This window comes from Ranitomeya variabilis, chromosome 2, assembly GCF_051348905.1.
Source record: "Ranitomeya variabilis isolate aRanVar5 chromosome 2, aRanVar5.hap1, whole genome shotgun sequence".
Taxonomy (NCBI): domain Eukaryota; kingdom Metazoa; phylum Chordata; class Amphibia; order Anura; family Dendrobatidae; genus Ranitomeya; species Ranitomeya variabilis.
This window is the reverse complement of record NC_135233.1, coordinates 335671018-335687903: the sequence shown is the minus strand read 5'-3', so window position 1 is coordinate 335687903 and position 16886 is coordinate 335671018. Positions and strand designations below refer to the sequence as shown.

Below are 16886 nucleotides of genomic sequence, written 5' to 3'. Positions count from 1 at the left end.
TGAATCGCGGCTTCAGCATGATGCAGAGTGGGTACCACACGCTCCGTGTGGTACCCACTCGCCATACGGGCGGCACACGTGTGCCGCACGTATGGCCTCCGTGAGTTCCCAGGCACACGGACACGGATAACTCCGGTACCGATTTATTCCGGTACCGGAATTATCTGGACGTGTGGGACAGCCCTAAAGCAATTTCCTTCCTTGTGATGGATCCAACTTTTATCTGTTTTGACCATCAGTGTGGCATCACTTTTTCATATACCACAAAAAATAAAATTTGCTTGTTTCCTAAGCTTCTCTTGGCAAATAATCACTATAAATAATGGACAGTACAGGGGTGCAATCTACATGCTGTTCATTTTTTTTTTTTTTTTTCTACTGACCCATTCACTTGATTGGGCAAGTTCTGTCTGCAAAACGAGTCCAAGTAAGAAATTTCTCACTTTTTTTTTTATTTTTTTTATTTTATTTTTTAATGTGGAGCAAGAGTCGGCGAAAGCAGCCCCCAAACACTTGAATAACCCCATAGAATCTAATGTACAGAATGCTGTTGGTGAAGGCCGCTGTCAGCATCCCCTGACACAAAAGTGTGAATAAAGCCTAATGTGCTCCTAATTTTACATCTCTCCCAGTTTTTGTTCTTGTTTTCTCCAGACCTGGAGATGTCTAGTGTAGTGACTAATTTTCTCTACTCAGATGTCACTTCTGTCACAGGCAGTTGACTGCCTTTAATAGGAAAAATGTAGGAGTCATTGAATCATAAACCCTAGACATAAAAAATGATAGGTTTTTCCTTGCAACTTTTTTTTATGCCCAATCATCATTGGTATCTTATTAGTATCCGATAGGAGTGGAAAATATGGTGACCCTAATTTTTCTTTAGCGTAAGCCACGTATATTGAATGTTATCGATGCATTTTCAATTTCCGTCATTTGAGCTTTTAACCTTTGGCGGAAGTTTTCCCAACCCGCGGAGCTGCCGTACAGGTGCTTCCTTCTACTCTAGTAAACATGTCGGAAAATGCCATTTATTTTAAGGGAGTTTCATTATTAAAATCTAAACTGAAAATGGACAGTGAAGTGTGAACACAGCCACGTAGGAATTTATCAGGATATTGCCAGTGACTGCAAGAAAAATGGTGGCAAGGCATTGGTTGTGAGTTTGCTACCAAGCTGGCACATTTGGCGCGAATCATTATTGCATTTGCAACTCTTTTTGTCTAATTTTTGTCTTTTCTGCCTGGTTATAATTTGGGCCTTTTTTCTTTTCTTTTATATGTGATTTATATACTTGCAGTTCATTGAGAGATGTAGGAAAAGTAGCTATTCGACACGTGATCGGAAGTATACAAGCGATCTCGACCTAGCTGAATGTAATCCAAGCAGTGTGTACGTTACTCACAGTTGGGATTCAACATGCTACAACATAATAAAGAAAACCCCTTCAGTGTGGATTTTCTCACTTTATGGACATGTCTGTTTTTGTAAATCCTTATATTCCACGTAATGGAAATCCGGTGGATTTTTTTTAATGAATTTCTTTTACGCAGTTGTTCCTCCTGGAACTGAGCGAGTACATTAATAACGAGGCATCGCCATTCTGCTGGTCAGTGCGGTTTGTCCCTATTAAGGCTGAGCTTGCCATCAGCGAGTGTATGTAGCCGCACGGTGTGGCAACATGCTTTGTCGAAAAGGGGCATCGGTAACCCCTAGTTGCTGTGTTCCTCATGTAATTCCAGGAATGGCACAATGCTGAGTTTTTCCAAAGAGCTGATGCTTAATCGTTATTTCATGGGGAATGCAGGTATTTACAGCTGGTGATAAAAGTAGAAGTGTATTTTTTTCCTTCTATCCTCTGTAGGATCTGGTGCAGGAATTATGCCCGTACAGCCGGTGTCGCCCGTCTGACATTCACAGGCCTCGTGACCCGAACTCAACAGTCTCCTATACGACTATGAGGCCATTGAGTTCGGGTCAGGAAACCTCCGGCCGATCCAGACACCAAGACCCAAGTCTGACCGTGAATGTCGGACATGTGAACCCGTGAGTAAGAACATTCAGATGAAGCTTCGTTTTCTGCTTCTTCTCAGTGTTAAGACATTCTTCAGATTTTCCTGCATGTTCCATCAGGCCCTGCCACGATGCTCAGAGCGGAAAGCGTTAATGCAGCCTGTGTACTGGATAAAGGAGGGCGGCATTTATGAATAATTTACCCGATGTGCGCTCATAACTAATGAGCACTTTTATTTTCATTGCAGAATGAATCTGAAGTAACATAATAGGATAATAGATTCACTTCTTATTTTTAGCCATGATTGCCTCTGGTGAAAGACTGAATGAAATGCAACATGGTTTACTCTTCACTTTGTTTTCATGTTTTCTCTTTTTTTTTTTTTTTAGTTAAGTAAATTAAATTGTTGAAAAAGGAAAATATATTGAACAAATGTCTTGCAGCAAAAAGTATGTACAACAGTTGAGTCCTGAATGCCCACCTATAATAGAGTCCCCGAGGGAGGAAACGTCATACAGTGCCGTTGCTCTGTGGTATCTTTCCTATATACAGTAATGGGGTTGTGTATACGTCAATCAGCCATGGTATTAAATTCTTCATGACCGGGTTACTTTTTTTTTTTTTTTTTAATTTTATTATTCCTCCCACTTTTTCAATTTTCTGCCGTTATAGCCAATTCTGACTGTTCAATTTTTTTTTCTTTTTATGGCGTTTACCATATGGCTAAATTAAATGTTGATGTTTTGATGGATCAGACTTCTACAGACACGGCAATACTTGTATGCTCCGTTTTAATTTCTTTATTCCTCAAGGGGTTGTTTAAATTAATGTTTACTCTTTTTTTTAAGTTTTTACAAAGTATTCTTTTTTTTTTTTTTTTAAGTTTTGAAGTCCACTTGGATTGAACCCGTGATGGTTTGGTTGATTCTTCGGCATAATACAATATTACCTTATTGCAGTACATAGTTAAAATAACATTTTCCTATGAAGCCTAGCCACAGGGGTGGCTTCACAGGAGGATGAAGATGCAGTCATCGGAGCCTTCAGCAGACCCCCGGCTGCGAGCCCCCAGCAGGCAATGGAAGCCTACACACTGCTTTAATGCCGCTGTTGATGATGGCTATTTAACCATGTAAATGTCACTGTCTTTGAGCTGAGCTCAATCTAGTTGCTGCAGTTGCAGGAAGATGCCAGCTATAAATCGCAGCCGACATCTCACATGTATGTTGCGGACTCAACTCCTGAGCCTGTTTCTTACCTCATCACACATTGGAAGGGGTATAACCACTGACAAGTGAGGTGAATGGCTTATATTATTTCGTTACATCCCAGTATGTGACAGGCTGCCAATGTATCAGGCAGTGAATGAGTGGTCTGTTCTTGGAGGTTGTGTATGGAAGACGGGAAAAATGGGTAAAACAGTGTAAGGATCTAAGTGACTTTGACAAGGGACAAACTGTGAAGGTAAAATAACTGGGTCAGAGCATTTACAAAGCGGCTGTTTCCATGGAGTGTTCAGGAAAGGTTTGAGGAAAGGACTCTGTGATGGCGTGTGTGGCCTCTAAAGTCCCCCGGTCTCAATCCAATAGATCATCTGTGAGATGTGCTTGGAAAACAAGTCTGATCCACAGAGGCCGCACCAAGCAGCTTACTAGACTTATCCTATCTGCTAGTGATCCCAGATCCCATAGGACAACGTCAGACGTCTTGTGGGGTCCATGCCCTGATGTAAAGGGTCAGAGCCATTTTAGTGTATTTTAGCCTATTAGGGGGCCAGCACTCTATAAGAGAGGTGGTTTTAAGGTTATGACTGATTGGTCTATGTATCTGGTGTTTTACGATTACTTTATATGCTTCCATAATTACTTTTCCAAAAAAATTGAGGCAGCACACCAAATCCAAAGTTATAAAGTGCTACTTAATAGCACACGTGGCGACATTTCGGTCCTGGGTACAGACCTTTCTCGTGTCTGTACCCAGGACCGAAAGGTCGCCACATGGGCTATTAAATAGCACTTTATAACTTTGGATTTTGTGTGCTGCCTCAACTTTTTTTGGAAAAGTATTTACTAGGACTGGTATGTACCTGTGAGGCGTCTGCACCCTACCTCTTAACTGTGCTGTTTTTTTTTTTTTATTATTATTGCCTCCATATTTAGTTAGCCAAAAAAATCAGAAATTGATAAAATTTAGGGAACCTGGGTGTTGGCCCCCCTATAAATTGAACCATCACATTTGATGTATTTTAATATTAATTGACACTTATTCAGTTTCTTCTAGTAAATTGTCTTCAGTGACTTTATATTAGAAAAGTTTTTTTCATTCTGTATAAAGAATGCAAATAACGTAACAGTCCGGTGGACATGAGAGTTGCCGCAGAGCAAACCCCTACCTGCCAATTACCGAAACAGACGGCTCTTCTCCTCCCCAAGGTCGTGCAGGAAAAGCCGTGTAGGTTGGGACTGTTGACTCAGCAAGATTTTCTGCTGTTCTCTAGGATGGGGTCGGTGTGTAATCGTGAAGTAAAATATATAATTTTACAAAAGCTTTATTTCTGTATCACAGCGGGGGGAGGGTCGATCATGACTGCAGCATTTTCCGTGAAGGACACAGGTTTTTCCATTTTGATTGTCAGGTTCTTGCTGCATTTTGCTTTAAAATTACCTTCCTTTTTCCAGTTACCCTTGTTTTACAGATACGGTTGAATCCAGAAGTTTATATAAAGACACATCTGCATGTTTTTTCTCAATATCTGACATGAAATAAGAATAAACCTTTCCCGTTTTAGTCCAATTAGGATTACCTTAATTATTAATATTTGCCAAATGCTAGAATGATGAGAGAGAGAATGTTTTCAGGCGTTTTTATTACTTACCGCAAAGTCAAAAGTTTACATACACGAAGATTACTCTGCCTTTACAAAATTCTGGACTGCCCATATGATGATGTCAGGTGTTTGGAACCTTTTTTTTTTGCAACATCTGAGTTAATTAGAGACACACCTGTGGATTTGTTTTAATGCACACCTGACACACACTGCTTTTTGTGCAGCATCATGGGAAAGTCTAAAGAAATCAGCCAAGATATCAGGAAGAGAATTGTGGACTTGCACAAGTCTGGCTCATCCTTGGGTACAATTGCACAAGTCTGGCTCATCCTTGGGTACAATTTCAAGATACCTGTCATGGTGATAATGATCGATCCTCCATTACCTCCAGATGATGCTGTTATTGTTAGTCATTGAACAGTCTTTTTTTTTTTTTGTGGTGTCTCCATTATGTGTTATGCATAATTGTTTGTTGTTTTATGCACCATATGTTGCTTTCTATAGTTCTTTATGGATTTCTGATGTGTAGACTACGTATGCTGCATATTTTGCTGACACAGAATAATATAAGAACAAGATACTTTACTATTGGGATGTGATAGAAAAGAATGTTGTTGGGGTTTTTTTGTCTTCCAAATTGGTGAGACACCGAAAATTCGTAGCAATTAAAGGGTTTTCTCAAGGTATATTATAAGGAGAGGGGGCTGTGCAGTCCTGAAGATGGACAGTTTGCTCCAGCGGCCCTGCAAGTAGAGGAAGCGTTGTCTCTACAGCATAGCAAAATACACCAAGTTACTGGGGTTGGCCAAAATCCAGAGATCGGGCCAACTCCAGAGCAGCACAAGAGGCCTACAGGTCCTTCTCAAAAAATTAGCATATAGTGTAAAATTTCATTATTTACCATAATGTAATGATTACAATTAAACTTTCATATATTATAGATTCATTATCCACCAACTGAAATTTGTCAGGTCTTTTATTGTTTTAATACTGATGATTTTGGCATACAACTCCTGATAACCCAAAAAACCTGTCTCAATAAATTAGCATATTTCACCCGTCCAATCAAATAAAAGTGTTTTTTAATAACAAACAAAAAAACCATCAAATAATAATGTTCAGTTATGCACTCAATACTTGGTCGGGAATCCTTTGGCAGAAATGACTGCTTCAATGCGGCGTGGCATGGAGGCAATCAGCCTGTGACACTGCTGAGATGTTATGGAGGCCCAGGATGCTTCAATAGCGGCCTTAGGCTACTTTCAGACATAGCACATTTTTGAGCGCTATTTTGCGGGCGCTTTTCAAAAATGCGCAATGTCATTTTCGTCTGCCGGCAAAGTGAATGAGAAATTCACTTTGCCGTTCAGACACACCGCAAAAAAACGCGGCGCTTTTGTCTGCAAACACGCCGGCGTAAAAAGAATTGACATGTCAATTCTTTACGCAGCGGCGTGTCTGCGTATCCCCATAGGGCCCCATATTACCGTCCACACACAGCGCCTTTGTCCTGGGTGTCGGCGTCTTTGTACGGAGGGGTTGACACCCAGGACCGGACGTCGGACAGGAAGAGGGAAGCCCCCGCCCCCCAGTGAAGCAGCATGGAGTCCGTGTGCGCGTGTGTGTGTGTGTGCGTGTGTGTGTGTGCGCATGTGTGTGCGCGTGTGTGTGCGCGTGTGTGTGCGCGTGTGTGTGCGCGTGTGTGTGCGCGTGTGTCCCCATGCGACGCTAGTGCCACCATTGTGCTAAGTCGCCGTATGGGACTACTACTCCCATCCGGTATTAGGATGGGAGAGTTGTCCCTGTGTCCGGCGACTTAGCACAATTGTAAAGTTACACAAAACACCTACACACAATACACATACATGACACACAGTACAGTACATACAACATATAACACAGAGTATATACTCACCAACAGCACACTTGTAGGCGAAGCCCTCGATCCTCCAGGAAAAAATCCAAAAATAATAAACCAAATTCATACTCCCTGTCCGCAGAATCCATAAACCGAGTGTCCCACGCCGATCCCCTGCTCTCCGGCGATACACTGCCAGGAGCGAAGCTCCTAGCAGTGTATCGCGTACTGTTCCGGAGTTCAATGACTCCGGCGTCTCGGTTAACAGCAGTACAGCTGCGTTGAACTTTCCCACGCAGCACTGCCGTTAAGCGAGAGTGCCGGGGTCAATGACCGCCGGTAAACTCGCTCGCGCATGCGCAGTGACACACCGACAGGAACTATGGCTCCTGTCAGTGTGTTGCTGCAGCCGTGGAGAGCAGACATATCTCTGGATGTGTCTGTTCTCCATGGAAAATCTTGATACGTGGCACTTAAATATGTGGCAGTTAAATACGTGACACGTGGCACTTATACGTGATACGTGTCACTTAAATACGTGGCACTGAAATACGTGATACGTGGCACTTTGATACGTGGCACGTGTCACTTAAATACTGAAACACTGAAATATGTGGCACGTGGCACTTTGATGCGTGGCACTTTGATACGTGGCACGTGGCACTGAAATATGTGGCACTTTGATACGTGGCACGTGTCACTTAAATACGTGGCACTGAAATATGTGGCACTTTGATACGTGGCACGTGGCACTTTGATACGTGGCACATGGCACTGAAATACGTGGCACTGAAATACGTGATACGTGGCACTTTGATTCGTGGCACGTGTCTCTTAAATACGTGGCACTGAAATATGTGGCACGTGGCACTTTGATGCGTGGCACTTTGATACGTGGCACGTGGCACTGAAATGTGTGGCACGTGGCACTTTGATACGTGGCACTTTGATACGTGGCACGTGGCACTTTGATACGTGGCACTGAAATACGTGATACGTGGCACTGAAATACGTGGCACTGAAATACGTGGCACTGAAATACGTGATACGTGGCACTTAAATACGTGGCACGTGGCACTGAAATACGTGGCACTGAAATACGTGGCACGTGGCACTGAAATACGTGGCACGTGGCACTGAAATACGTGGCACTGAAATACGTGGCACTGAAATATGTGGCACTGAAATACGTGATACGTGGCAAAGAAATACGTGGCACTTAAATACGTGGCACTTAAATACGTGGCACTTAAATACGTGGCACTTAAATACGTGGCACTTAAATACGTGGCACTTAAATACGTGGCACTTAGGCTATGTTCACATTTGCGTTGTGCGCCGCATGCGTCCTTTGATTTTGGACTCAGCAAAAATGCAACTTGCTGCGTCCTCTGCGGCCGGATGCGTGCGCTGCAGTGACGCATGCGGCGCAAAACGCAAGTGCGACGCATGTCCATGCGCCCCCATGTTAAATATAGGGGCGCATGACGCATGCGGCGCCCGACGCTGCGGCGCAGACCGCAAATGTGAACGTAGACTTAAATAGCTGGATAGAGCTGGATCCGCGGGCTGTGATCTGGCCTACGCTCAGCACTCTGCGGAGCGCTGTCATTCAAAACACGTCCACTCATTTTGGTGTTTAGTCCCAAAATGGAGGATGGAAGAAGTTAAAGCTTTATTTGTGTCAAACACAGACAATCTGCAGAGAAAACTGCATAAAAAACCGCACTAAAAACCGCATCAAAAACCGCATCAAAAACGCACCAAAAACGCACCTGCGTTTTCTGCCAAGAGCTGCGGTTTTTGTCCTGAAAAAAAAGGATTGAAATCAGGATCGTGTGAACATACCCTTACCGTACAGGGTTACGAGGGGGGGCGTCTGACTGACGCCTGCCCTAATAACCTGGGGTTAGTGACAGTGGGGTTAGTAAACCCCAGCTGATGTCTGTTCCGCTTGCTGAGGCGTCTTTGGCTCAAGGCCATTGCAGCTGGCAGAATCGACATGATGTTAACTCCAGTGTGTATTGTATTCTGAGTCATAAAGACAGGAAATGACCTCAATGACTCTTTTTTTTTTTTTTTCCCCTTTTTTTTTTCAAACAAACTTTATTTTCAGTACACAATGCTGAAAAAAACGCAGCTGCAAAAAACGCAGCAAAAAACGCTGTGTGTGAAAGCAGCTGCGTTTTTTGCCTGCGTAAAAAAACGCAGGTAAAGCAGCAGCAAAATACGCGCGCGTAAAAATACGCAGCAAATATGCTGTGTGTGAAAGTAGCCTTAAGCTCATCCAGAGTGTTGGGTCTTGCGTCTCTCAACTTTCTCTTCACAATATCCCACAGATTCTCTATGGGGTTCAGGTCAGGAGAGTTGGCAGGCCAATTGAGCACAGTAAGGCTATGTGCACACGATGCAGATTTGGTGCAGAATTTTCTGCACAAAATCTGCACATAATCTGCATCTTCTGGCAGAAAACGCACCTGCGTTTTTTATGCGTTTTTTGTGCGTTTTTTGTGCGTTTTTGCAGTGCAGTTTTGGTGCAGTTTTTTAGTGCGTTTTTGTGCGTTTTTAGTGCGTTTTTTGTGCGTTTTTTATGCTGATTTGTCAGCTTAATAAAGCTAAATAAAGAGATTAAAAAAAAATAAAAAATTACGTGATGTCATTTCCTAGTCCAACCTCTTCTCAATCTCCATTTTGGAAAGCCATAACCACTTTCTGACAGGCCTTACCATGAGTGCTGGTAATGAAGAACACAGGGAAGAAAGTAGCCCACCGCATACTGAACAGCATGTTACTTCTGTGCGGATACGCAGGCCACAACGCCTCCAGATGATTGGGGTTTTACTGGAGTATCTGAACCAGCAAAGATTGCAGGTAAGGCTAGGTTCACATTAGCGTTGTGCGGCGCAGCGTCGGGCGCTGCAGTGGTGACGCATGCGTCATGCGCCCCTATATTTAACATGGGGGCGCATGGACATGTGTTGCGTTGCGTTTTGTGACGCTTGCGTCTTTTTTGGCGTTTTTTCGCATGCGTTTTGATGCGTTTTCGGCAACGCATGCGTTTTAGGACGCGTGCGTTCATTTGCAGAAATGCAACCTGTAGTAATTTCTAGCGGCGTTTTTTTGCCGCAAAAAAACGCATGTGTTTATTTGCGGCAAAAAAATGCATTGCTGTCTATGTAAACGCATGCGTTTTTAAGCACATGCGTTTGCGTTAAAAACGCATGCGTTTTTATAGAAAAAAAAAACAGAAAACAAACTGAAAAGCCACCCACCACCATCAAGGTGATAAAGGGATCCAAACCCTAACCCTGCCCCTAACCTCACCCCTAACCGTTTAATGAACATTTTCTGACATAGTGCCACGTATTTCAGTCACGTTTAATGAATATTTTCTGAGTCATAGTGCCACGATATTTAAGTGCCACGATATTTCGGTGCCACGATATTTCGGTGCCACGTATTTAAGTGCCACGTATTTAAGTGCCACGTATTTAAGTGCCACGTATTTAAGTGCCACGTATTTAAGTGCCACGTATTTAAGTGCCACGTATTTAAGTGCCACGTATTTAAGTGCCACGTATTTAAGTGCCACGTATTTAAGTGCCACGTATTTAAGTGCCACGTATTTAAGTGCCACGATATTTCGGTGCCACGTATTTAAGTGCCACGTATTTAAGTGCCACGTATTTAAGTGCCACGTATTTAAGTGCCACGTATTTAAGTGCCACGTATTTAAGTGCCACGTATTTAAGTGCCACGTATTTAAGTGCCACGTATTTAAGTGCCACGTATTTAAGTGCCACGTATTTAAGTGCCACGTATTTAAGTGCCACGTATTTAAGTGCCACGATATTTCGGTGCCACGTATTTCAGTGCCACGTATTTCAGTCACGTTTAGGATTAGGGTTGATATTCATAGCCTAGAGAGGGGCCATGGATATTGCCCCCCCCAGCTACAACTACCAGTTCGCAGCCGCCCCAGAAATGGCGCATCTCTAAGATGCGCCAAATCTGGCGCTTAGCCTCTCTCTTCCCACTCCCGTGTAGCGGTGGGATATGGGGTAATAAGGGGTTAATGTCACCGTGACATTGTAAGGTGACGTTAACCCCAGTTAATAATGGAGAGGCGTCTATAAGACGCCTATCCATTATTAACCCCTAAAAAAAATTGGCGTAGGCTCCCGCCCAATTTTCATGTCCAGAAAGGGAAAGCCAGCGACTGCAGGCTGCTAATTTGTAGCCAGGGAAGGGGTTAATCTTCCCAGGCTATGAATATCATCCCACAGCTGTCTGCGTGGCCTTACTGGCTATTAAAATAGGAGGACCCCAGAAAAAAAATGACATAGGGTCCCCCTATATTTTATAGCCAGAAAGGCTACGCAGACAGCTGCGGGATGATATTCATAGCCTAGAGAGGGGCCATGGATATTGGCCCCCCCCCCCGGCTACAACTACCAGCCCGCAGCCGCCCCAGAAATGGCGCATCTCTAAGATGCGCCAAATCTGGCGCTTAGCCTCTCTCTTCCCACTCCCGTGTAGCGGTGGGATATGGGGTAATGAAGGGGTTAACGTCACCTTGACATTGTAAGGTGACGTTAACCCCAGTTAATAATGGAGAGGCGTCTGTAAGACGCCTATCCATTATTAACCCCAAATTACTGAACACAAAAAAAAAAGAGACAGGAAAAAGTATTTTAATATTCTAAATTTTACCATACTTACAAATCCCTTGATGATCTGTAGTCTTTTCCGACGTAGTCCATTAATATCGAGTGTCCCACGACGATCTGCCATGGAAAACAGCCACACCAGGAGATGTGACTGCTCTCCATGGCTGCCAAAACACACTGACAGGAGCAAAAGCTCCTGCAGTGTGCCTGCGCATGCGCGCGAGTTTACCGGCGTTCAATGAACTCCGGGACTCTCGCTTTACGACACTGCTGAAAAATTTTACAGCAGTTCAATTGCCGTAAAGTGAGCTCCCGGAGTTCATTTAGCTCCAGGAAAAGAACGGGCAGCTCCGATACACTGCAGGAGTGATTAACTCCTGCAGTGTATCACCGGAGGACGTCGTGGGACAACCTATTAATGGATTACGACGGAAAAGTTTTTTTTTGGGGGGGAGAAGAATGATCGAGGAAGGTGGCCTTCGGGGACGTATGTGGTGAGTATGTACTACATGTTATATGTGTGTTTGTGTTTTTAACCCATTGTAGTCAGTCGCCTGACGATGGGACAACTCTCCCATCATCACATTTCGATGGGAGCAGTAGTCCCACCCGACGAATGACTACAATGAGTCACTACTGACAGACTGACTGACAGACAGACACACAGACACACACACAGAGACACTATACATACCATTTCTACCATACGCCTCACATCGATCCCCATCCGACTGTACGACTCCATTTTCGCTACACTCCGCCCACTCACTTCCTCCTCTGACGTCACTTCCGTCTGCTGCGGTTTTGACACCCAAATCCGCATAAAATCTGCAGATGGTATATACATCTGCAGTTTTTATGCGGATTTGACCCACAGAATGGGAGTCAATGGGTGCAGAAACGCTGCAGTTCTGCACAAAAGAAGTGACATGCACTTCTTTGAAATCTGCAGCGTTTCTGCACGGATTTTTCTGCACCATGTGCACAGCTTTTTTTTTTTCACATTGATTTACATTGTTCTGTAAATCACAGTGCAGTTCTGCAGCGTTTCTGCTGCAGAAAAAAACGCTGCAGAACTGCACTAAATCTGCATGGTGTGCACATACCCTAATACCATGGTCAGTAAACCATTTACCAGTGGTTTTGGCACTGTGAGCAGGTGCCAGGTCGTGCTGAAAAATGAAATCTTCATCTCCATAAAGCATTTCAGCCGATGGAAGCATGAAGTGCTCCAAAATCTCCTGATAGCTAGCTGCATTGACCCTGCCCTTGATGAAACACAGTGGACCAACACCAGCAGCTGACATGGCACCCCACACCATCACTGACTGTGGGTACTTGACACTGGACTTCAGGCATTTTGGCATTTCCTTCTCCCCAGTCTTCCTCCAGACTCTGGCACCTTGATTTCCGAATGACATGCAAAATTTGCTTTCATCAGAAAAAAGTACTTGGGACCACTTAGCAACAGTCCAGTGCTGCTTCTCTGTAGCCCAGGTCAGGCGCTTCTGCCGCTGTTTATGGTTCAAAAGTGGCTTTACCTGGGGAATGCGGCACCTGTAGCCCATTTCCTGCACACGCCTGTGCACGGTGGCTCTGGATGTTTCCACACCAGACTCAGTCCACTGCTTCCTCAGGTTCCCCAAGGTCTGGAATCGGTCCTTCTCCACAATCTTCCTCAGGGTCCGGTCACCTCTTCTCGTTGTACAGCGTTTTCTGCCACATTGTTTCCTTCCAACAGACTTACCATTGAGGTGCCTTGATACAGCACTCTGGGAACAGCCTATTTGTTGACAAATTTCTTTCTGGGTCTTACCCTCTTGCTTGAGGGTGTCAATGATGGCCGCCTTGACATCTGTCAGGTCGCTAGTCTTACCCATGATGGGGGTTTTGAGTAATGAACCAGGCAGGGAGTTTTTAAAAGCCTCAGGTATCTTTAGCATGTGTTTAGAGTTAATTAGTTGATTCAGAAGATTAGGGTAATAGGTCGTTTAGAGAACCTTTTCTTGATATGCTAATTTATTGAGACAGGTTTTTTGGGTTATCAGGAGTTGTAGGCCAAAATCATCAGTATTAAAACAATAAAAGACCTGACAAATTTCAGTTGGTGGATAATGAATCTATAATATATGAAAGTTTAATTGTAATCATTACATTATGGTAAATAATGAAATTTTACACTATATGCTAATTTTTTGAGAAGGACCTGTATATAGCATAGAGCCATGTGCTCCTGGCCTAGGTATCCGGCCCCTCTGAGACTTCAGCAAACTGCACTATAAGACTCATAATCCTTCTGTTCTTGAGAATATGGGATACATTGCAAAAGTCCTTGTTTTTATAAGCATTTTGCAATTTTTTTTCCATTTATGACCTTGAGACAAACCCCTTTAAGAAGTGAAATGATTAAGGGTCTGTATGTCCTCATTAGTATGGCAGCTGTATGTCAGTGCTGCTTTTTCTCAGGCGGCCCAGGCACTGCTCCAGCAGACTGTCTTCCAAATTTGGCTGTGAATTCCGCACTAATGGCCGGAAATCAGAAGAACGGCGCTTCACGTCCTAACAGTAAAATATAAGGTCGTGTCGCTTGCTGTAATGCTTCCAGAAAAATCGCCTCCAGCAGACAGAAGCTATAGGGAGCAATGAGGCGTTCTTTATCCTACCGTCCTTTAAGAGCCAATATAATGATTGGGTTTGGCTATTTTTCATGTTATTGGTGACTCTCACTTATAGCGTCAGTTACAAGGCCTATAAGGGATGGTGCCCGTGATTGTTCCATTTGTGTAATCTTAGATGCTTTCCTACATGGATGAGACAAGGCTCAGTCTGACCTTCATGGGCCCCCGGTGTGAGCCAGTAACCGCACCGTTTGAGCAGCCATTGGCCCCCAGCGATTTGGTGGAGTTTTATTCATGCATCATGTTGGCACACGTCTATTGGCATGGCTCTTTAAATGGTTGATATTGACTTTCAACATTGCAGCTTCCAATAAGTAGCTCTATACAATCTGTTCTTCCACTGTGAAAAACCTGTTTGCATCTTTTCTTTGTCTACCCAGGGATCATTGTATGACCTATAGATCTCTCCATGCCAAATTTTCACTCTCATTAATTAAACTGTTTTCAGAAAAATGTATTTATAGTTTAAATGTCTTGTTATATGTATGTGTATATGTAATAAATATATTTTTTTTTGTGTAACACAATCTGTATTTAAAAAAATAAAAAAATAAAAATCTTGCAATTTTCACATTGACCACCAGAGGTTTTTTAGACTCTAATTTCCGGTTTAAGGAAATAACACGTGTACATAGCCACAAAAGGACAAACCCTGACCTTTTCTTTTGTATTGAAGCATCTGAGTGCGAGCAAATGTCATTGTGAGGGGAGCAGGGACAGCTGTGACATTGCCTATTGTAAATGCTGGATCCTGTGTTATCAGCCATGTGTAGAGGTGTTACCTGTCATAGCAATCCTGCCTCTGATGATAAAAGCCTGCTGAAAACTTATCCTGAAAGGGTAGAAAAAAGTCTAAAATAAGCTCCAGTGTGAAAACTGCAGGATTTGGAAATGTAGGGGTTTTTTTTTCTAATACGATTGTGATGTAAATAAAAAAAAAATTACATGTATCACAAAGGCCCAATTTAAACAATAGGTCTGATGACAAATTCCCTATAAGAAACATTACCGCTTACATCCTTTATTGCAAGCAAGCAGAACAGGGACATGGGAGTAAGCTGCTGCCAGACACCTCCATAATGATTAGATTTCCATACAAATGGCAGGTTCGATGGACCATTCATCTAATGCTTGCGGCCATCAGTGGAGAGCCCACCCACGTATTATATAGAATGACATTTATTTATAAGTAATGCTGCGTCTCCTGGAAAGTAAAACTACCTCCCTGACACTAAACCAGTAGGGATTGCTAAATGATGGGAGCTCAGAGCCCAATGAACTGTATCTCTGGGTACAAATGGATTGTAATGTGAATGGTCTATCCTGTGCTATTTTAGGAGGTTATTTAGACTTATCTATTATTATCTATTATTGATTCTCTATTTTTGTTTTTCTGCAGATCCCCAACAAAGCCGGGAACATTCAATCTGCAGGTACGTTGCGCTACTAAATATATACTAAATATAATATGAAAATTAGTCATTGCCAGAATGCTATCTGTTATGTATTTGGATGACCTAATTGTCTCCATAGCTTTGTGTAAAGTGACTTTCCCCCCAGCCGCACAATGTGACTACATATTACTAATGCATAGACAACCATCTCTGGTGCCCTTTGGATCGCCACCACTCGTAGAATCCAAGATTGCTTTCTTCTCTGTGTCCAAAATAGCCGCTGCAGTTTCAGTGTGTGGAAACTCCAACACCACCTCAAAAATCATCAAAAACGTGGAGATTTTGCTCAGTTTCTGTAAAGAAAATTTTGCAAAAAGACTCTGTGTGTACATAGCTACAGAAATAGGAACCGTTGTGTTAAGTCTGATGCACACCTCCGCCACCCCACCAAATGCTGTGAGATGGACTTGTGCTGACGATGTCAACTTTTAAAGGAACAGTGAAGGAGTGGTTCAGACTTTCCATAGCGCTTCCCCTTTTTAAGTACCATTTTTGGACACAAAAGTCAGTCCCAGAACATGGGAATGGTATCAGGTGGGGATCAAAAGAAGCGAGCGATGTACACAATGTCACGATTGCCCTGGATTCCCCGTGCAAGTGGGCAGTCAGGTGACAGCATATAAATCTGGTGAAATAAGTATTGAACTTATCAATAGAAGAGAAGTGAGAGAAGCCGGCTGGCTGAGTCTTGTAGTATTTGTAAAGGTTCTCTTGACATGAAATTCTCACCACATGTCAGTAACAACCCATCCAATCCACACAGGCAAAGAAATTAAACCTTAGATGTCCATAAATTAAGTTACCGTATATACTCGAGTATAAGCCGACCCGAGTATAAGCCGAACCCCCTAATTTTGCCACAAAAAACTGGGAAAACTTAATGACTCGAGTATAAGCCTAGGGTGGAAAATGCAGCAGCTACCGATGAATTTCAAAAATAAAAATAGATGCTCCATACCGTTCATTATGGCCTCATAGATGCTCCATATAAAGCTGTGCCACATATAATGCTCTGCACCGTTCATTATGGCCCCATAGATGCTCCACATAAAGCTGTGCCACATATAATGCTCTGTACCGTTCATTATGGCCCCATAGATGCTCCATAGAAAGCTGTGCCATATACAATGCTCTGCACCGTTCATTATGGCCCCATAGATGTGCCATAGAAAGCTGTGCCCCATATACAATGCTCTGCACTGTTCATTGTTGCCCCATAGATGTGCCATAGAAAGCTGTGCCCCATATACAATGCTCTGCACCGTTCATTGTTGCCCCATAGATGTGCCATAGAAAGCTGTGCCCCATATACAATGCTTTGCACCGTTCATTGTTGCCCCATAGATGTGCCATAGAAAGCTCTGCCCCATAAACAATGCTCTGCACCG

General features: G+C 43.3%; 1 protein-coding gene across 2 annotated transcripts in view; it reads left to right on the top strand.

Moving 5' to 3' along the window:
• The window catches only part of WDR44 (WD repeat domain 44), a 140775-nt gene that overhangs the window by 24672 nt on the left and 99217 nt on the right, over positions 1-16886 (top strand). For both annotated transcript variants that reach the window (XM_077285363.1, XM_077285364.1), the window contains exon 2: positions 15444-15477. In XM_077285363.1, coding sequence (XP_077141478.1) covers positions 15444-15477 — 34 coding nt within the window. The remainder of the gene's footprint in view (positions 1-15443; positions 15478-16886) is intronic.